At 41.6% G+C, this 22,738-nt stretch overlaps 1 protein-coding gene across 1 annotated transcript in view; it reads right to left on the minus strand.

Moving 5' to 3' along the window:
* Positions 1–22,734, minus strand: part of Arcn1 (archain 1 coat protein complex I subunit delta) — a 28,089-nt gene extending 5,355 nt beyond the window's left edge. Inside the window, exons 1-8 of the mRNA XM_076924931.1 lie at positions 22,583–22,734; positions 14,486–14,749; positions 13,615–13,794; positions 13,294–13,499; positions 11,950–12,114; positions 4,507–4,672; positions 3,425–3,572; positions 2,938–3,046 (exon numbers count right to left, since the gene is read on the minus strand). Of these exons, the coding sequence (XP_076781046.1) occupies positions 2,938–3,046; positions 3,425–3,572; positions 4,507–4,672; positions 11,950–12,114; positions 13,294–13,499; positions 13,615–13,794; positions 14,486–14,749; positions 22,583–22,585 (1,241 nt within the window). The 5' untranslated portion in view covers positions 22,586–22,734. The remainder of the gene's footprint in view (positions 1–2,937; positions 3,047–3,424; positions 3,573–4,506; positions 4,673–11,949; positions 12,115–13,293; positions 13,500–13,614; positions 13,795–14,485; positions 14,750–22,582) is intronic.
* Positions 22,735–22,738: the final 4 nt, after the last annotated feature.

Genomic DNA, 22,738 nt, shown 5'->3' on the forward strand with positions numbered 1-22,738 from the left:
AGAGTGGCTTTGTTGGAGGAAGTGTGTCACTGGAGGGGTGCTTTGAGGTTTTAGGAGCTCAAGCCAAGCCAAGTGGCTCACTGTTCTGCTGCCTGAGGATCTGAACGTGGAACTCTTAGCTACCTCTCCAGCATGGTGTCTGCTTGCTTGCCACCATGCTTCCTGCCATGACATTAATGCAGTAAACCTCGGAACCTGTAAGCCAGCCCTAATTAAATGCTTTCCTTTAAAGGGAGATAGAGAGATGGCTCAGAGGTTAAGAGCACTGTCTGCTCTTCTAGAAGTCTTGAGTTCAATTCCCGGCAACCACATGGTGGCTCACAACCATCTGTAATGAGATTTTTTTGCCCTCTTCTAGCCTGCAAGTATACATGCAGACAGAATGCGGTATACATAATAAAGAAATCTTTTTAAAAAAATGCTTTCTTTTTTTAAAAGCTGCCACGGTCATGGTATCTCTTCAGAATAATAAGACAATTGGTAATAAAGAATTATTTTAAAAAGTAGAAATAAAGCCACGTGGTCGTGGAGCATGCCTTTAATCCCAGCATTTGGGAGGTATAGGGAGGTGGATCTCTGTGAGTTCGAGGCCAGCCTGGTCTACAGAGAGTTCCAGGACAGCCAAGGCCACACAGAGAAACCCTGTCTGAGAGAGGGAGCCCCCAGAAACAATCAGGACAAAAGTGAGACCTGGCCAAGATACATCCCTCAGTAATCAAAAGCAACAAAACTAGAAATTAAGTATTATTTTGTTGCAATAAAAGTTGAGGCATATAACAATAGAAATACTCTGTGGCTCACAATTAAACCCTGTATTGCCTATGGCAGGGCTGTGGATGAGGGTAATAGCGGAGGTAATGACAGTGCACACTCTACTGGAGATACACGATAGTCCAGAGGACCATGAGAATATGCCAGTGAAGTACACAAGACATCAATGGAAGAAAAATTCTGAGGTGCATATGTGTGTGACAGGGTCTCACACCATAGCCTAGGCTGACCTGGAACTCAAACTCAGAGGATCCTTCTGCTTTGGTGGCCCAAGTGCTGGGATTAGTGTGTAAGCCACCACACCCAGCTTGACATACGTGTTTATCTTGCCTGTGCTGACAGTTTCCCTGGTGTATACATGTCTAAACTTACTGCACTGCATGCTTCATGTCAATCATAACTTTTTTTTTTTTTTTTTTTTTTTTGGTTTTTCGAGACAGGGTTTCTCTGTGCAGCCCTGGCTGTCCTGGAACTCACTCTGTAGACCAGGCTGGCCTCGAACTCAAAAATCCACCTGCCTCTGCCTCCCAAGCGCTGGGATTAAAGGTGTGCGCCACCACCACCCGGCACGTCAATCATAACTTAATGCTTCTAGAAAACTCAATGAAACTGATGTAGGCATACTGTATCCAAAACATACTCCCACCTTCAGTGAGAGAGAGGGGAAAACGCAGGCTGGCAGACTGACTGGAAATGGGTTCATCCTCTTGGCCCTGGAAAGACTACGAAGTGCATGAAGCCTAACTAAACAGCTCTAGCACTACAATTAATTTGTCTTGGTTTCAAAGTAAATTCCATCCCTTTCAAAATGTACAGCTCACTTCAACAAGTTGTTGAAGCCTTTAACCACTGCACAGCAGCATGTTCTCTGGCAAACACATGCTGTCTATGAGGTCTACCAACGCAAGTCACAGAACAGCTTCACCACTTGGCTCCTTTCCCATAAGAACTTTACTCTCTACCTCTTCATTTCTGTTCAAAAAGGATTAACCCCCCCCTTTTTTTTTTCTCTTTTTTCCCCTTCCCTTCTCCCTCTTGCTCTGGCCCTGTCAGCTCTTGGCCCAAAGGTTTATGTAATTACACTCTAGCTGTTTTCAGACACCCAGAAGAGGGCATCAGATCTCATTATGGATGGTTGTGAGCCACCATGTGGTTGCTGGGATTTGAACTTAGGACATCCGGAAGAGCAGTCAGTGGTCTTAACTGCGGAGCCATCTCTGCAGCCTCAATTACCCTTTTCTAGAAAGCCAAATGTGTCTGCCTTCCTTCACACTAGTCATGGTCCCCATCCCACCTTCTTCCTTTCTCACAACAGGGTTACACACAGCCCAGGATCAAAGCTACGGTCCTCCTGTCTCTACCTTCCAAGTGGTAGAATTATGAGCCTGTGCCACCATAACAGGCTTCACAACTGGTTTTTAATTTATTTTTTAATCAACTAACTGCTTTTGTTTTTCTAAAGTGGTTTTCCATAGCCCTGAAGACCAGTGGTTTTCCAAGCGCTGTAGACTAGGGTGCCCTCAAACTCAGGAGATACTCTGTCTCCAGAGTGATGCACAACTGACATACATACATACATACATTACCCCCCCTCCCTCTCCCTCTCCCTCTCCCTCTCCCTCTCCCTCTCCCTCTCCCTCTCCCTCTCCCTCTCTCTCTCTCTCTCTCTCTCTCTTTTACACGAGTACACTGTAGCTGTCTTCAGACACTCCAGAAGAGGGCATCAGATCCCATTGCAGATGGTTGGGAGCCACCATGTGGTTGCTGGGAGTTAAACTCAGGACCTCTGGAAGAACAGTCAGTGCTCTGAACTGCTGAGCCATCTCTCCATCTGGTATTTATGAAGAAGCAGTATCCGTTACACCTAGTGCTTCAGACCTACAATCCTAGCTACTCTTGAGGTTAAGAAGGGACAGTCTGGGTCATTTTGTGAAAGTCTGTCTTAAAACAGGTGAGAAGAGGACTAAGAGAAGCTCATTGCTAGAGCCCCTGCTGTGTTTGAGCCTCCAGGTTTAACCAATAGTGTCACACTGAGAAGAAAGTAGGCAAACATGTCAGAATGGATCTTCAGTGAGGTACTGCCTCCTGGGGTTTCATCCCCAAGCCCCAGGAAGCAGCTCTGCAGATCAACCCAAGGATAAGGATTACTAAGAGAGTGTCACTTACGGGAGTGGGATGGTGATGACCACATCATTGAGTTCTAAATTATCTTCCTGTAACTCATATTCTATGTTGACATCACAGCCGTTTCCACTTTCAGAAGGCCAGCAATTAACTGAGAAGAAAAACAAAGCCATCACACCTCAGCTTTAGAAAAAGAGTACAACTGTGTCTTGGCCTTTGGGCTAAGATCAAGAGTATGAAAGGATAGAAAATGTTCAAATTGCACACACAGCTGCTTTATAGCATCCTAATGTAAACTATACACTGGTGGCTCAAACCGTCTGTAATCCCAGCTCTGGGGATCTGATGGCTTCTGGTTGTCACAGGCACCTATTCATAGATGGCATACATTCACTCAAAAACACACACAAATCTTTTAAAAAATTAAAATGACTAATTCAAATATACAAAATTTAGCATCAATTCCACTTTGCCAAAAAGAACTTGTTATGACAATAAAGATAAGAGAACACCCATCACAGATACCTACTTGTCAAAGGAATAAAAGATTCCTCTGTTGTTTGTAGTCTCCACTTTAGTACCCCTACATCACTGTTGACTGGAAATGACTTCTCTGGGTTTTTCAAGCCAATGAGAGACTCTGCAGTAAAAAGTTTTTTATCCACATTTGGATGGGTCTGGAATGAGAAGAAAGCCTGAAATTCAATGACAAGTGAGGGGGCCAGCGAGATGGCTTAGTGGGTAAAGGCACTTGTTTCTAAGCAACAACCTGAGCTCAGTCCCTAGGACCCACAAAGAAGAGAACCAACACATGGCATATGCATGTCCACACATGACATATATTCATAAGCACAAAAAAAAAAAAAAAGACACACAGAATAAATACACTAAAAATAAAGAAGTAAGAAGCTGAAAATGTAGCAGAGAATTTGCCTAGCATATATGGGGCTCTAGATTCAACTGCCTAGAGTCCTAGCACTCTGAAGTTAGAGGTAGGAGAATCAGACAATTAGAAGTTCACGGTCATACTCTATTACATAGTGAGTCTAAGGCCAGCCTGACCTATGTGAGGCCTTGTCTCAACTACTGCACATCAAGAAAGAAAGAAAGTGTCGGGCAGTGGTGGCGCATGCCTTTGATCCCAGCACTTGGGAGGCAGAGGCAGGCAGATTTCTGAGTCTGAGGCCAGCCTGGTCTACAGAGTGAGTTCCAGGACAGTCAGGGCTATACAGAGAAACCCTGTCTTGAAAAACAAACAAACAAACAAACAAAAAAAAACAAAAAACAAAAGGAAGGAAGGAAGGAAGGAAGGAAGGAAGGAAGGAAGGAAGGAAGGAAGATGAAGAAAACAGAAACTAAACCCCTTTGGCTTACATAGTGGATAAATAGGATTCCTAAGAAATTATAATTTTTTAAAAAAATTTTTGTGGAAAGATTCACCTTCTATAAAGATTTAAGATTTTAGATCATCTTTTTAAAAAGGGGGCCAAGGCTATATAGTTGAGCCTAGCTCAAGCAAGAGCCTGTATTCAATTTCAAAGTACTGCAAAAATCAAATAGAAAATCCAGAAGAGACTATCCTAGCACTCAGTATGAAAAGCCTCTACATACCTGTAGCTGTACCCCTTTCTTATCTTCATTTTCTACATGAAGACGAATCCGGCCAAATTTGTCATCTGAGATCCTAAGCATGATCATGCCGTGCAACTCCATGTTCTGTAATCCTCCATCTCTCCCACAAGTTAGTGTGATCTTTTCTTCAATCTTCATATGCACACTATGGAACAAAAGCACATCAGTATGTCAGCTGAGTGGTACCCAGGCTGCAGTTCAGTTGGTAGTGTCTGTCTAGTACCATGAGACACTGAGTGATCCCCAGCTCCACATAAAACCAGGTATGATGCCACTGCTTTGAAATGTGTACATGGGAGGTAGGGTTGGGAGGAGAATCAAGAGTTCATGCTGCCGGGCGGTGGTGGCGCACGCCTTTAATCCCAGCACTTGGGAGGCAGAGGCAGGCGGATTTCTGAGTTTGAGGCCAGCCTGGTCTACAGAGTGAGTTCCAGGACAGCCAGGACTACACAGAGAAACCCTGTCTCGAAAAACCAAAATAAATAAGTAAATTTTAAAAAGAAAGAAAAGAAACCAGAACTCAATGCTACTTTGAAGTTTAATAGTGATTAGCCTCAATTAAAGCTTTATACTCTTTTGTTAATGATCTGAGCTCAATTTTTGGAACCTACAATGCTACAAAAGAACCAAAAACTGCCTGACTTTTATCACACACACACACACACACACACACACACTTTTAAAAACCAGTCTTATGTCTTATTTATTGGGTGTTTTGTTTGTATGAATGTATGTGCACTACTAAGTGCATGTCTGATGCCTGAGGCAGTCAGAAGAGAGCAACAGATCCACCGGAACTGGAATTAGGGATGGCTGTAAACTCATCACCTATTACTGGGAATCCAACCGATCCTCCACAAGAGCCACACATGCTCTTAATTGGAGAGTCATCTCTTCAATCCAACCAATACGTTTGTTAAAAAACTTCAAACTTTGTGGAGTTCATGGATCAACACGAGTCTGGCCATGGTGTTTACAGAGAGCCCCCCTCTCCAAAAGGCCTTCCCAGAATTTATCTTAAAAATAAATTCTAGGGACTAGAGAGATGGCTCAGTAGTTAATAGCACTGACTGCTCTTCCATGGGTCCTGAGTTCAATTCCCAGCAACCATGTGGTGGCTCACAACCATCTGGAATGAAATCCAGTGCCCTCTTCTGGTGTGTCTGACAGCGACATTGCACACACGCGCGCGCGCACACACACACACTAAATCTAAAAAAAAAAAAAAAGTAAATAAAAAATTTCTCATGCATGAAGCAACACAGTGTTATCTACTAAAGAATGGTCTACAGGAGTTTATAGTAGCAACTACATAGGAGAGGCGTGCACACAAATGAATACTAGATAGCAGTGAGAAAAAAAAAACAAAGAAAACCTTCAATATGAAAATCACGTATAAGTAGAATGGAAGCCCTTGCCTACAATCTGAGCACGAAGGGACTAACACAGGAGGATTCTCACAAAGTTGAACATGGACTCTGACAATGAGTACCACATGTTTCAAGAAACAAGAAAGAAAAAAGGAAACAAAGAAAGAAGACAGTAATGTCTAAAGTTACTTTGTAAGCAAATTAAAAAAATAAAAGCCAGGTGTATGGTATACCCTTTAAATCCCAACACTTAGGAGGCAGATGAGGTGGATTTCTGTGAGTTTAAGGCCAGCCTGTTCTACATAGCAAGTTCTAGGTAGTGTTTGTCTCAAAAACAAACAACAAAAAACATAATTTTTAAAAAAAAAAAGGAATTCCAACATAGATACTCTGTAAAGGTAGACAACGCTTCCCCTAGAAGAGATGTTTCATTAAAGAAAAACCTCTGTATCAGGTATGGGTTATAAGGCCTCTAAAACACCACTACTGCTTGTTTGCTCACCTTAACCACATGACAGGACTACTGCTGAAGATACAACTCACTTTGGTCGCAGGACACAGGGAACTGACCTGAAAACGTCTTCTCTGTGGCTAGCTTTCAGTGCTGGAAGGTACTACGCAGGCCACTGGGGAGAAAAAGATAAATGGCCTTACCAAGTACTAGACCCTGAAGGCTGTACTAGTGACCTGCTAGGCAAGATATGCCCAACGGTGCAACAGTGGCATGTAGGTTATAGGAGGGTAACCAACTGCTTTCTGGTTTGATCTGAGGCCTCTACTTCACAAGAGGAAATTCATGCATGATACTGTAAACCTAGTTAAAGCCCATGGTTTGGGATGTCACCGGCCTTAGCAAATTTACTACTGTTATTCTGCTAAATCATGATACTGCTTCCTAAATGTTTAGACTCAGGTTAGCGTTGTTCCCAGTCTTGGCTAGAAAAGCCTCTTTCTGCAGTTGGCACCAATGCAGATGCCTAACTCTTCAAAGTGCTAAGAACAGCTCTAAATGGAACATCTTTATCAACACCTTCTTCTGCAGGCTCAGGGAAACTCACAGAAGAAGGGGAGCAACAGGGTTCAGAGCCAAAGGCTAGGGAAGAGCTCCAAGAACTGCTGTCTGCTGGACATAATATGGCTGCTGCCCTCACCAACTCACTGCAGCTACGGTTATGTGGACAAGATCAAGTAACAAGATCATTAAGCATTCTAGCAAGCAATACTAACTGGATTTGGTGGCTTACAAAAAGAAAAAAAAAAAAAAAGGAAAAAATAAATAAAAAGGAGACTGTCATGAACGTGGGAGGGGAACATGTTGAAGAATGTCCCGGAAGTGAAAGGGTTAACCTAGGGGTGGGGTATGATCAAGATACATAGTATATATGTATGAAGTAATGTAAGAATAAAACATATCCTAAAAAATTAATACAATTTAAACAAAGACTGCATATATTTTTACCAAGTACTACCTTGGTTACCTATTGTTAACATCATATCCCACTTGTTTCATATCTCTGTACACTCACAGTCTGTTTTTAAGTATTATCTATATACACATACACTGACTTTTTTTCTCCCATGTACTAGTAAGAGGCAGGTTATCAACACCGTAGCCCTTCTACCTCTAAACACTTCATTCTTACTTTACAAGAACAAAGACATTCTTGTAGTTCTTTCTGTATTAAAGTGCTTGCCTAGAATGCGTAAGAGTATTCTCCAATATAGCCATATTAATGCAATCATCAACTTCATGAATTTATACTGAATTAACACCTTGATCTAACCTACCAAAAGCATTATCAGTTGTGCATTATCACAAGACACAGTACAGGATCCTATTCAGGGTAAAATACTGCATTTAGAAGTCACATTGCTATGATTTCAAGTAAGTAAATTCCTGGGTTTTCTTCTTTTTTTGGGGGGGGGGGGGTGTTTTTTTTTTAAAAGATTTATTTATTTTATGTATATGAGTAAACCATTGCTCTCTTCAGACACACCAGAAAAGGGCATCAGACCCCATTGCAGATGGTTGTGAGCCACCATGTAGTTGCTGGGAATTGAACTCAGGACCTCTGGAAGAGAAGTCAGTGCTCTTAACCACTGAGCCATCTCTCCAGTGTGTGTGTGTGTGTGTGTGTGTGTGTGTGTGTGTGTGTGTGACCGACCTCTGGAAGAGCAGTCAGTGCTCTTAACCACTGAGCCATCTCTCCAGTGTGTGTGTGTGTGTGTGTGTGTGTGTGTGTATAGACAGGGTTTCTCTGTATAGTCCTGGCTGTTCTGGAACTCACTCTGTAGACCAGATCCACCTGTCTCTGCCTTCTGAGTGCTAGGGTTATGGGCCAGTACCACCTGACTACAGTTTACTTCTTTTATGCCTCTAGGAGTTGAACCTAGAGCCTCACACAGGTTAGGCAAGCACTGCTGCAGAATGTTCCCCGACTGGTATTAGATTAGTATTTTGAAGCTAATTCTGCTTCCTCAAGAGGGGCTGTCCTAAAGAGAAGTGGATCATGTACTCAGTCAGGTGATTTCATGAGAACCTTCTCCCCATTCTAACTGGTCAAATAAAGGCTAGAGCCTGTGACTGGGCAGTGGAAGGGAAAGGTGGGGCTGGAGGTTTTAGAGAGGAAGTAGGAGAGATGGAGGAGAGAGAGGAAGCTGAAAGAAGAGGAGGTGGAAGGAAGATGGAGCAGAGCCACGTGGCCTGGCGGAGCCACAAGTAACAAGGCATCTCAGCTGGGGAACAGAGTAGTGTAGTGACAGATCTGTCCGATCTAGACACACAGCTTATAAATATTATAACTGAGTTGTGTGTTCTTTGCATGGACTTATTGGGGTTGGAGATTTACCACAACAAAGCACTATTTACTATTTGCTCATTCATTATCTATAATTTAATGGAAAAAGGCAGCTGGAAATTATGTCTAATTGTGGTGGTCTAAATGAGAATGGCCTCCAAAGGCTACTGAGTATTGGTTTTTGAATGTTTGGTTCCCAGCTGGTGGAATGTTTACGGAGAATTAGGAGGTTTAGCCTTGTTGAAGGACGTGTGAGCCTGGGAGTTGGCTCTGAGGTTTCAGAAGCCCACGTAAAGCCTCAGTGCTCTCGCTCGCACTCGTTCTCTCAGCTACTGTTGTAGCGCATGTCTGTCTGCCTGATGCCATGCTCCAGTCCATGACGACCATCAACTCACTCCACAACTATAAGAGAACTCACAGATGCTTTCTTGTCTTCATCATGGTGGCTTTTTTCTTTTTTACAGCAATAGAACATAACAAAGATATAAATATATGTCTGGTTTGTATAAAGATTTTTAAGAGATAAGCCACAGGTTTTATTCCCCTCTATACTACAGATTATCCTATCCCCTCAGAAAAATGTCTAAAAAGTAGTTAATATTGGTTGTCTTCACCATATGAAACTTACACAGTTGAGAAGACTTTTATACATTAAAAAAATTGTTTACTATAGAAATTAGAAATACATAACAATAAGAATAATGCTACTGCTTTGGGCAATTAATAAGTACAATCTATACATATTCTATAATAGAAATGTATGTCTATATGCATGTGTGCCTATTGCCTGGTGCACCACATGTACACTTGGTGCCTGCAAACACCAGAGAAGAGGACATTGGATTCTCTAGAGCAAGAGTTACAGATGGCTGTGATTGACCATGAGGGTGCTGGGAACTGAACTTGGATCCTCTAGAAAAGCAGCCTATCAGTGTTCTTAACTGCTGAGCCATCTTCCCAGCTATAGAATTACTTTGAAATTTAATTTAAATTTGAAATTTAATTTAAACTAAAGTGGCTACAAAGAATATTTTGGGCTCTTATTTTGTTTTTGTTTGTTTCTGTTTTGTCCCAGCCTCTTAGTTCCTTCCAAAAACAAAGACACTAGACTCAAAACCACAAAAGTCCAAATCTTAGTAATGTATGATCCCACATTACCTTTTACAAGAGTTCTCTTGTTAATTTAATCACTTAGAAAAAAAGTCTTAAATTCTCATTTCTATGTGATGGTGTTTGAAAGTATGCAGCCTCCATTGATCAAGAACATATTTTGCTCTCACAGAAACCCTAAGTTCAGTTCCCTGCACCCATGTACAGCAAGCTCACAACAGCTTTTAACTCCAGCGCCAGGGGAATCCAATGCCCTCTTCTGGCTTCTGTGGGTACCGCACTCACACATGCACAAGACCCGGAAGTATAATACCTAAGTTAAAGAATATATATATATATATGTGTGTGTGTGTGTGTGTGTGTGTGTGTGTGTGTGTGTGTGTGTATGTGTGTATATATGTATATATATATATGTGTGTGTGTGTGTGTGTGTGTGTATATGTATATATGTACATATATATTTTTTTTTTCAAAGGCATGGGAACTGGAGAGATGGCTCAGTGGTTAAGAATACTGGCTGGGGGGCTGGAGAGATGGCCCAGTGGTTAAGAGCACTAACTGCTCTTCCAGAGGTCCTGAGTTCAATTCCCAGCAACCACATGGTGGCTCACAACCATCTGTAATGGGATCTGATGCCTTCAGTGTAACTCATATAAATAAAGTAAATCTTAAAAAAAAAAAAGAATACTGGCTGTTCGTTCAAAGAACCTGGGTTCAATTCCCAGAACTCATGGCAGTTCGCAACTGTCTATAATTTCAGTTCCAGAGAATCTGATGCCCTTACACAGACATACATGCAGGCAGAACACCAATGCACTTAAAATACAAAAAAAAAAAAAAAAAAAAAAAAAAGGCATGAAGCTTCAGCTTTTCTCAAAACAACCAAAATAGCACAAGTAATTTAGTGAATGGAAAGATCTGTCCAGATGTGACTATTCATGTCTAACAAAACAGAACACACAAGGAGTAAACAGTCCACTTTTTTATGCACACCTGATAGTGGTATCCTCCCAGACTCATCTTTCAGTTGACTTTCAAACTATCAATAACTGTAGGTCTGGGATTAAGGGCAAGAATTTTGCATCTTGATTATATGAACTTGATTAACCTATTGTTTAAAAATGCCACCAACCATTGTTTCAGCTCTGAGATACAAGGCAGATTGAATTACACTGGATTCAAATAAAATTTAGCATGTTAATTCGCTTTAAAGACCTTCAAAAATTTTGTATTAAAGATTGACTTCTGTTTATACTTTTAATTAGAAAAAGACAGGACAAAATATAGGTTAAAGTAACTCTAGCCTATAAGTCGAAGGTTTTTTCTTTGACCTAGGCTTTCATATAACTGAGGCTGACCTTGAACTCCAGATCTTCCAGTGTCCACTCCACCTCCCAAATGTTGGGATCACAGATAAGTTTCACCATGCCATGCTTAAGAGACAAGCTACACAACAGGCATAAAGCTACTTTTCCTAAGTTAGCCAATAAAAGGCAAGTTTTAAGCTTCATAGGAAATAGATGGCTGAGTCTCCAATGATATTTAAAGTGGGGAAAAAATACTGTAGGTTAGTATCTGGAATATGTACTAAATAAAGATTTTAAGTCAGTAACAGTTAAACGGCACAAGACCATGGGGCTAGAATGTATGCAGCTCAGAGGTAGACAGTGTGCTCAGCACACAAGAGGTTCTGGGTTGGATCCCTAGCCCAAAAATACATACATAAAGAAGCAAAAACTGACAGAATTTAAAGACAACTTTTAAGGGCTAGAGAGATGGAATAGGAGTTAAGAGCACACACTGCTCTTTTAGAGGTAACTCCAACTCCTGGGAGATCTAATACCTCTTGCCTCTTCAGGCACCTGCACTCTACAGACCTCAACCAGATATACATGAACTAAAAATAATAAAAATACCCAGGTGTGGTAGCACATACCTTTAATTCCAGCATTTGAGAGGCAGAGGCAGGAGGATCTCTTGTGAATTTAAGGCCAGCCTGACATACAGTTGAGTTGCGGGTGAGCCTGGGCTACATAGTGAAATCCTATCTTAAAGAAAAACAGAACAACTACAGTATTTTTTAAAAAGATGGTTTAAAAAACTGTATTGTTTGTTCTTGAAGAAGTCAAGGTAATATGGCTTACCTTTCCATATTAATGGGTGGAGCATGCACTTTGGTTGCTTCTGAGGTGCGTTTCCCCATATTAGAAGACATAATAGTTTCACCTTCAGATTTCAGTTTGTCCACAAAGTTATCTACTTCCTTGCCTTTAGCTCCAAGTTTCAGAGCCTTGCTGGGGCCTGAAGGTCTAAGTGGAAGAATACAAAACAAGTTAAATATATGATAAAAACATAAAAGACCACAACCATTAATTAATAGCCTCCTACCAACAAAGCTTTCTCTGGAAGAATGTGAAGATCTTAGGAGAAAAGCTGTTTCCTAGACTTGGTGGACAACTACAACACTGATGGTATAATATGAACTTGCAAGAATGGACAGCCACTATTAACTATAAGCTATAACGTTATAGTCATACATGGTCTGATGAAACATAGCATCTTCCATTAATTTTGCATATACTTTCAGCAGCCATAGATTCTTCTGAAACAATAAGACTAAAAAAATCATATTTTGGTGTCAGAGAGATGGCTTAGAGGTCAAGAGCACCTGTTCTTGAAGAAGTCCCAGGTGTGGTTCCCAGCACCAACATGGTGGCTCACAATCATCTCTAGTTCCAGTTTTGAATGTACTCTCCTGACCTCTATGGGCACCAGGGGCACATACATACTTGCAGGCATACACATAAAATTTAAAAATAATTAAAAAACCCACAAAACAGCTGATTATTCTAAGAGCACCTGCAGCTCCTGAAGAGGACTTGGGTCTAGTTCCCAGTACCCATAAGGCTGCTCGCAACTGTGTATTACTACAGTTCAAGGTGATCTAACACACTCCTTTGGCCTCTCAGAGGCACAAATATGATGAACATACATACACACAGGCAGGGCAGTTACACCATAAAGTAATAATTATTTAAAAAGAAAAATTCGCCGGGCAGTGGTGGCGCACGCCTTTAATCCCAGCACGTGGGAGGCAGAGGCAGGCGAATTTCTGAGTTCGAGGCCAGCCTGGTCTACAGAGTGAGTTCCAGGACAGCCAGGGCTACTCAGAGAAACCCTGTCTTGAAAAACCAAAATAAATAAATAAATAAATAAATAAATATAAAAATTCATATTCCAATTAAAACAGCTGTCTTAAGAAATGAAGAAATCATGGTATAATTTGTAGAACGCTCTTATAAAAGGAAAAATAACAGATATTTCCTTTATTCCTGTCTTTTATATATCCAAATTTAGTATCACAGCTTACATCATTAAGTGCCTCATTATTTACAGCTAGCTTAGAAACCAAAAATCACTCCCATGAAGCATACATATACAGAGCCTTCCTCTGCATCCTCGGTTGCTGGTAATACACGAGACAATACCTGGCTGGTGCAGGAGCCACTTTTGGCTTATCAGTTTCAATGATAGTCTCTGTAATCATGGCTGCTGTGCTGCCTCCAGACACTGCAGAACTACCAAATCCCCCAAATCCGGGTGCTTTTTTTCCCTGTCTCTCTGCATCTCTTCGGGCCTGTTGTAATTCCTTTGCTTTACGCCGCATCTCAGCCTTGGCTTCACGTTCTTGAGTCTATGAAAAGAGACACACTTGTTTGTAGCTTTCAGTAGCTATATTATGAAGTAAAACCAGGAAAATCAGATTAATGAGAGCTAACAGAAAGACACTCAAACTGGCAGTCACTTACCTCTCTGACTGCTCTGAATACTTTCTCCTCATGAGAGTCCATTTCTGTGAAGGTTCTGATCTGTGCCAGGTTAACATTCTCCCGGTATCCCAGGGCAACAATTTCATCAAAAGCAAAAATCAAATCAAAACAGTGCTCAGATATTTCATTTTCCTCTAAGGCTCGGCAATATTCAGGGATCTAATTATGGACAGTAATAGACAATAAAGATTAAGAATTTCATAGCAGTTGTATTTCTAAGTCTTAGCTTTTAAATACAAATTGCAAAAACAATGAATTGTAGTACTTGGGAGGTGGAAGTTCACAGTCATCTTTGGCTACATAGCAAGGTTAAAGCTAGCCTGGGCTACATGAAATCTTGTCTCAAAAAGATCCCAACTAATAAAACAATGGAGTTGGAGAGATGGCTCAGTGGCTAACAGTACAGACTGTTTTTCCAGAGGACTTGAGTTCAATTCCCACCACCCATATGGTAACACAGACACACAACAGGGCAGGGGTCCAAACAAATTTCAGAAACACAGACATACTAAATTAGTTAAGAACTGAGATATGAAAGAATGAGTCTGCATTCTCTTTTGGAAGGAGCCCAACAAGTGTCTGCTGAATGAATGAAGAGCTGGGGGGTAATGGGTGTAGTTGAGCGACAGAATGCTTGCACAAAATGCATAAGGCACTGCAAAAGAAAAAAAAAAAGAAAAAACAGCAAGCAAGTAAGCAGGCAGGCATTAAAAAAACCCCGAGGTGCATGGGTAAGTTGTTGAGATGTGTACGAGGGTTCACAAACTGATCATATCAGTTATTTTATGGTCAAACCTATTTTCAATAAAAAACAATACAACGGTATAATCCAGTATTACAGGTCTCTTACCACCCTTGAGAAGAGCCTCAACGTCTCCAAATCTTCTAAGATATTGCTGTTTTTTGTAGTGATCAATACCATGTACAGTTTCTCCATAGGTTGATAGACATATCTTACACTCTCTGTTTCAACAAAAGTATGTTGTTTTCCAGTGTTCATGAGTTTTGGGAAAGCTGCTAATAAGCCCTCAATCCGAGTTCGGGTCATCTCCACAAACTGTCGAGAAACAATAGCCTTTCCCGCTTTCGTGCAGACTGCTGCTGCCAACAGCACCTGCCAAGAACACACACATAAATAAGTACTCTTACTTATTTCTTACATTTATTTTCTCAGCACCTCAGGAGAGCTTCCAAATAACAACACATTCAGTGACATTACATTGTCTTTTAAAATATACTTGTTTTTTTTTAATTACAGCATATAATTTAATTTATAAGACAAAGTTAGCCGGGCGGTGGTGGCGCACACCTTTAATCCCAGCATTTGGGAGGCAGAGGCAGGCGGATTTCTGAGTTTGAGGCCAGCCTGGTCTACAAAGTGAGTTCCAGGACAGCCAGGACTACACAGAGAAACCCTGTCTTAAAAAACCAAAAAAAAAAAAAAAAAAAAAAAGACAAAATTAAGGTGGAAGAAAATGAAGCAATTATTCCATAATATACCTAAAGCAAAATATATACATATACATACATACATTCACACACACACACGATAAAAAACATAATACAACAGTATAACCCAGTATTACAGGTCTCTTACCACCCTTAAGAAGGGTGTGTGTGTGAATGCATGTATGTATGTATGTATGTATGTATGTATGTATGTTAAAAAAATAACTTTTGCCTAGAATGTGCAAAGAGTGAGGTTCTACCACCAGCATTACACACAAGCATGCATGGAGTTATTTTTTCCAAAGTGTATTCTTAAATTATTATTTATATTGGTTGACGGAATGTGAGACCCTGTGGGAGTACCCATTATGCATGGAAGCCAGAGAACAACTTGAGGGAGTCAGTTCTCTCCTACTACGGGCTCCAAAAATTGAACTCAGGTTGTCAGGCAGGTGAGCGTCTCAGCAACCTGCATACACACATTACTGATTAGTGCATTATGACTCAAAGCTGGCTTGCACTCTGCTTTGGCACAACCATAGACAACAACAGATGTTCTTAAAAACGGGTAGAGATTTCCATGTCAAAATGATGCAGTCTGATGAGGCAGATAAAAGGTTTTCAAGAGCTCTCAAGTATGGCAGCACTAGGCTAACTCTACTCTCAGGATGCTAAGGCAGGAGGAGCACTGGCTTAGGGTGTATACCTGTCTCAGAAAAAGCAAAGAGTAGCACACAGGAAGGCCCACACAGGAAGGCCCCAGCCTCCTTTTTGTTTTTACTGTAGTTCATTAGGTCTGAGTGATCTGCCCTTTGATCAGCCTTCCGATCCACGAACTCCTCTAGGCTAGACAAGCAAAGGAGCGGTAACATAGAAATTCTACAGGCCTGCTTTTTCACCAAAGTTTTGACATTGAGCGATAATTAAGACCCAACAACTTTTTGGTATCTTCCATTTATTTAAAAAAAACAAATGCAGGAGGAGGAAGATCTTCAAATACCAATGAGAGTAGAAAGGCTAAACAGTGGTTTTTTTGTTTTGTTTTGTTTTTTTTTTTTTAATTTGGTTTTTGAAGAAAGGGTTTCTCTGTGTAGCCCTAGTGTCCTAGAACCCGATCACACTAGACCACACAGGTCTCAAATTCAGCAATCTTCCTATCTCCGCCTGCCGAGTGTTAAGATTACTGGTCTAAGCAATGTCCTAATAGCCTCTTCAGTATAGAGATCCAAGTGTTCATAAGCACAAGCAACAACAAAAGACTGACAGACTTGGCAAGACTCACCGTTAGGATGTAACCTCTTAAACAAACCCTACTTGTTAAATGTCTCAACTTTATGGAAACCTGTCCATTACAGATGAAGAGCTTGAAAAACACAAGTCAGTCAATTTGAATAAATATCCCACAGTGGCAACACTCCCCTCTCCCAGCACTGGAGACTGAACCCAGGCCTCTAGCATAATAGGCAAGCATGTTATATATCCCAGCATTCTGTCCTAAGTTTTCATCTTATTTTATATTATACGGTGTCTTCCTAAATTGCCCAAGCTGCCTTCAAACATATGTTCGTTCTTTCTGCCTCAGCTTCCAAAGCAGCTGGATTACAAAATGCATCCAGTCAGTCTCAGTGTTTTGTCATCAGTACAGGAGGCTTCAGCATGCAAAGAGAATACGTGGTCCCAGCCCTGGGAGGCAAAGGAAGGATTAGAAACTCAAGGCTGTCCTAAAGCTGGGCGCTGGTAGTATACACCTTTAATTCCAGCACTGGGGATGCAGAAGCTGGTGGATCTCTGTGAGTCTGAGGACAGCACTATCTACAGGGTGAGTTTGGGACATCCAGAGCTATACAGGGTAGGGTAGGGTAGGGTAGGGTAGGGTAGGGTAGGGATAGAAGGGGAGGGAAGAGGTTAGCTAGTTAGGGTGTCTGAGAGAGAATTACCACCATACTTGTTTTTAAGCAGCAGAATAAAACAATTCAACTGTGCCGGGGTGGTGGTGCAAAGTTTTAGTCCCAGCACTCAGGAGACAAAGGCAGGTAGATAGATCTCTGTGAGTTCAAGGCTACTCTGGTCTATGTATCAGGTTCCAGGATAGCCAGGGCTACCTAGATTCTGTCTAGAAAAAAATTAAACAACCCCACCAATCTTAATAAATAATTTTGTATTTTTTCTGATTTACTTTAAGTGAACATTGCATTTTTCTCATATGAAATCTCAAGAACTGATACTGTTCCACTTCCCAAATAAGTACCAAAGTTTAGAAAAGGCTAGATGTAAAGGAAGTAACAGAATTCTCCTGCATCTCTGATTCTATCAACTCTACACCGAATTTACTTTATCCAGGGTTGTGTACACGGCGTATTACCATTACATCTTCAGCCTTGAATCTTGTTCCGATCTGCCTTTTTTTGAGAGTTCTCCTTATATAGTTGAGATTGGCCTGTAACCTTCCATTCTCCTGCCTCTGTTTCCTGAATGCTGAGATAACCTATATGTGCCACAATGTCAGGGCTGCATGACCTACTGAAAGCCTACTATCACACTAGATGCTCTCTGATTATAAAGAACACAGTTGGGTCTGGAGAGATGACTCAGTGGTTAAGAGCACTAGCTACCTTTCCAGACCACCAGGATTCAATTCCCAGTATCCATACGGTAGTTCACAGCTCTCTGTAACTCCACTTCTAGGTTTCCAATAACCCTCTTCTGGCCTTTACAAGCACTAGCCATGCACATGATATAGACATACATGCAGTCAAAACATCCATATGCATAACATAAATTTAAAAAGAAAAAAAATTGACATTCTGCTCAGAAGCAGACTAATTAGTAGATATGACAAAAAATAAGATATTGGAATATAAGGCATTATATGCTTAGAAACCTCAGAGAGTGGACAGAGGAGAAAAGATTACCTCTAACTGATAAAAGAAATAACAATAACATTTGATTAATTCAGGGATTGAATACATAAAGATAAAGCAGCAGGGTATGCTAATGCCTGCCTTTAATTCCAGCACTCAGGAGGCAGAGACTGGAGGATCACCTGTCAGTTTGAGGCCAGTCTGGTCTACACAGTAAGTTCCAGAACAGCCATGGTTATGTAGAGACCATGTCCCAAAACAAACAACAACAACAAATCAGCAGGATAAAAATAATATCTCAAGTAGGAAAACTCTGAGACTCTATTTTAGTCATTTCATTAACCAGATATAAGCAAGTAAGATTCTCGAAGCAGGATCAAAGTTCCCTATAGCGAATGTAGATAAACCTCAAACACCTAGGACATAAGTCACAAGGTCCATTATGCAGCCTCCAGTCACTAAAATAGCTAGAAAGATCATTTCTGAAAAACATAAATGTATCCTCTGCAAAATTAATACTTTTCTTAAATGCCTCAACATAGTAATGCTTCATATTCACATTCAATGAAGTTTAGCAACTACTAAAATAGAAAGCGTATTAAAAGGTAAATTCTCCCACCACAATTTTCACTAGGGTTTCACTACATAGCCCTGGCTGGCCTAAAATTCACTATGTGGACCAGGTAAACTCACAGAGATCTGCCTACTGGAATTATAGGGATGCTACACCATGCCTAACAAGAGTTCATGAGTCAGGAGAATTTTCTGCTCCTGCAGAGAGCCTGGAATCGATCCAAAGCACTCACAGAAACACACACCACATGTAACTCCAGACACCCTTCTCTGCCTGCCCTCCTTCAGGCACCAAGCATGCATGTGATGCACATAAATACACAAAGACAAAATGTTCTCACACATCACAGTTTTAAGAGTTCATTTAAAAAAAATGAGTAACTATGACTCTCAAAAGTTTGTTTGCTTGTTTTGGCCAGGTAGTACTGGCACATGCCTTTAATCCCAGCACTTGGGAGGCATAGGTAGGCAGATCTCTCTGAGGCCAGTTCAAGGCCAGCCTGGTCTACAGAGTGAGTTCCAGGATAGCAAGGACTGTTACACAGAGAAATTCTGTCTTATAAAATTTTGTTTTGAAATTTTATATTCTTTGAAGAAAACAGAGGTTCAGATCCCAGCACCCACCTGGTGGGCAGCTCACAACCATTTCTAACTCCAATTTGAAGGTTCTCCAATACTCTTTCTGGCTTCTGCAAGCACCAGGCACACATGTCATGGTACATACATACTCACCCAGGCAAAGCATGAATACACAGAAAACAAACAAATCTTTAAAAAAGGACCAGAGAGTTTGCCTTGCTCTACTAAAGAAACAAATGTTATAAAAAAAAAAAAAAAAAAAGGTGTGTGTGTGGGGGGGGTGCAGGCTGGGAAAATAGCTAGCTGTAAGCATGAGGACCTGGATCTGAATCCTATCACCTACATAAAAAATCAGACATGTAGCCATGGCTGCAAGTGCGTATAACCTCAGCACTGGAGGTCAGAGACAGGCAAATCCTGAGCTCACTGGCCAGCCAGCATAGCTCAAACAGCAGAGAGCAAGAGAAGATGCCCAAACTTACACCAGACCCTCACACCCCTGGACCCCACCACACACACAATCTGTAATGGAAGTTTCACTGTCCTGGAAGTCTACAGACTTTGTAAGTTTAAGCATTTGAAAACTTCTTAGTAGGGCTCAGTAGGTAAAGGTATTTGCCATCATAGTAAGTCTATTTACTAACAATGTTCTATAGATAAGCAAACTTTAGAATGGGTGGTATGGCAAGACTAATTATCAAGTTTATTCAAACATAAAGTTAGTTTAAAAAATGCTTGGCAAATGTTAAGAAAATTAAGCTTACAGAAAACTAAAGAAAAAGGACAAATGAGAAGATGCGTTTCAGCTAACATGGCCAGGTCTGTCAGGAAGCCAAGCCAAGATGATGGTGAGTTCCAGGCCAGCCTGGACTATATAGAGATCTTCTGGTTAAAGAAAAAGGAGGGGATTATTTTCTCTTGGATATTTTGTGTTGACAACTGAGTAAAACCAAAGAAATTTTATTTCTCAAAACAATATTTATGGACCTGTAACTTATTCTGAAATATATGTTTTAAAAGATAGAAAGGGCTGCCAGGCAGTGGTGGTGCACGCCTTTAATCCCAGCACTTGGGAGGCAGAGGCAGGTGGATCTCTGAGTTCAAGGCCAGCCTGGTCTACAGAGTGAGTTCCAAGACAGCCAGAGCTACACAGAGAAACCCTGCCTTGAAAACCAACCCACCCCCCAAATAAAAATAAATAAAAGATAGAAAGGAATGGATGAAATAATTATAGTTAAATGTCAAGAGAAACTAGTTGGCAGTTACAGGGCTGTTCCCTATAGAGTTCTTTGAAATTTTCTAAATGTTGGAATATCTTGTATTAAAATGTTGAGGAAAAACTACTAGATATTTTGATGCAACTTTAAGATCAAAATTTCATCCCACTTGATGTAACTCTATGGTATAATGATATTTCTGTAATTAAGTAGAGCTCAAAACATACAGAAGTAATACCAAGCAAGTCTTTGACTTGACAGAGTAGAATATACTGAGATAACTGCTCTCCACAACACAGGAGTCTGCGGATATCTGGATCATGCTAAGTGTCTAATTCAGAAATATAGGACACAGCTATATGAATATGTATTCACATCAAAAGGACAAGCAAACATATATGTAAGTACACACACAAAAGTATACACTTACATGCACACATGTGTATGTATACACACATGACCATGGAACACTTAGAGCTTTATTGTTTCTCAATTATCTTTCATTTTGTTTTGAGACAGGGTTTCTCTGTGTAGCCTTGGCTGCCCTGGAATTCAATCTGTAGGGCAATGTGGCCTTGAACTCAAATATCTGCCTGCCTCTGCCTCCCTAGTCCTGGGATTAAAGACATGTACTACCATGTCGGGCACATTTCTCAATTATCAACAAATTTAAAATATTAAACATTCCAAGAATATTTTAACAAACTAGCTTTTGGTAAAGATTATTTGGATTTTATTTCCATAAGGTTCTAACATTAATATTAAAATTACACACTCTAACTCGAACCATGAACACTCCCTAAAGCATAAAAGAGTAGCCTGTACACCCTTAATTCCAGTGATGGGAAGGCAGAGGTTAGCCTGGTCAACATAAGAAACCCTTTCTCTAAAAACTAAAAAAAAAAAAACCAAACAAACAAACAAAAAAACCCCCCAAAAACCGGGGGCTAGAGACGGCTCAGCCATTGAGAGTGCTCCTTGTTCTTGCATAGGACCTAGGTTAGAATCCCTGCACCACAAGGAGGCTGACAAGTGTCCATAACTCCAGTTCTATGGGATCCAATACCACCTTCAGGTGTTACACAGACACACAACTTCATACACATAAAATAAAAACATCTTAAAAAGAAAAAAAAACCCATACAAACACAGCAAACAAACAAACAAAAAACCAACCTGTGGAATTGGGGTTCAGGGTTGGTATATGAGGTTTTGGAAATGTTATGTCTAATACCAAATTTTGGGGGGGGGGGCAAACCTAATTGATGTAATTTATACACCTGAGGCTGGAAAAGAAACTTTCAGTGGTTACAAAAAACCAAACATGAATCTCTTCTCTAACCAAGTTCTTATCAAAAGAGTTGTTACTAGAACTTAATAGGACAAGGACCGAAAGAGTCATGTTACTTAGGTATGCTTTCAGAGCACCTTAAAAAAATTCTTCAAAAGATAAATTACTAGATCGCTGGGAAATGGAGAACCCCCTCTTTTTTCACGAATGTTCAAATTTCAGTTGCTAAAGGAGGTTCTCTGGTGGAGTCAATTCTGCTTTCTCCCATCCTCACCTACAGTCGTTTCTCGTATCTTGGTAACAGATGAGTAGGTAGGACGTACAGAAAAAGGCTCGGATGGCACCTAAGGAGCCCCGAAGCACGGCTCACCTCTCCTACTCCACACAACACCCGTGATTACGATATGCCACAATCATGTCACTGCACCTCAACGGTAGGTTCCTCAAAGACAGAACCCCTGTGCTGTCACTCCGTTTCTTTATGTTCTATATACACTCCGCGCCAGCCTCGCTGCCAAAGACACACGTACGCGCTACCCTAGTACAGGGTGGCTACAGGGACACGGGGGTCCAACAAACGGGCGTCCCAAGTTACTATTTCCGTATTGCCTCTACTTCCCCCTTTCAATTAAGGAAAAAAAAAAAAAAACGAAGAACAAGAACAAGAGCTTCGAGACGACGTGGTGACCGGAGGACCAGAAGGGGCGGACAGGCCCAGTCTTGCGGACACGGAGCTGGCAGGGAACCGGCGGGACATGAGGGCGGAAGGCCCACGGGACAACCACCAGCCCGGGTGGGTCGGAGTGGCGGGCGGACGTGGCGGCGCTGCCGGCGGAGGCCGGGTGGGCGCGGCAGCTCGCTCGGGGACTCCCGGAGGCCGCGCCAAGCCCGGGCCGACAGCGGGGCTCCGGGCGCGGCTACTGCGGTCCCGGCTCAGCCAGCGAGGACGTGGCGAGCAAACCCGGCTCGGTGCTTACCATGGTGAGGCCGCAGATGGGGCGCGCCGCGCTCTGGCTCTGCAGGGGCTCGGGCTGCCGCCCAGAGAAGCGGAGCTCTGGCCGCTCCGGACCTGCCGCCCCTGACAGGAGCCTCCGCCGCTTCGCCTCTTGGCAAGATGGCGGCCCCAAGCCACG

The sequence above is a fragment of the Arvicanthis niloticus genome, chromosome 26, assembly GCF_011762505.2.
Source record: "Arvicanthis niloticus isolate mArvNil1 chromosome 26, mArvNil1.pat.X, whole genome shotgun sequence".
In the NCBI taxonomy this organism is placed as follows: Eukaryota; Metazoa; Chordata; class Mammalia; order Rodentia; family Muridae; genus Arvicanthis; species Arvicanthis niloticus.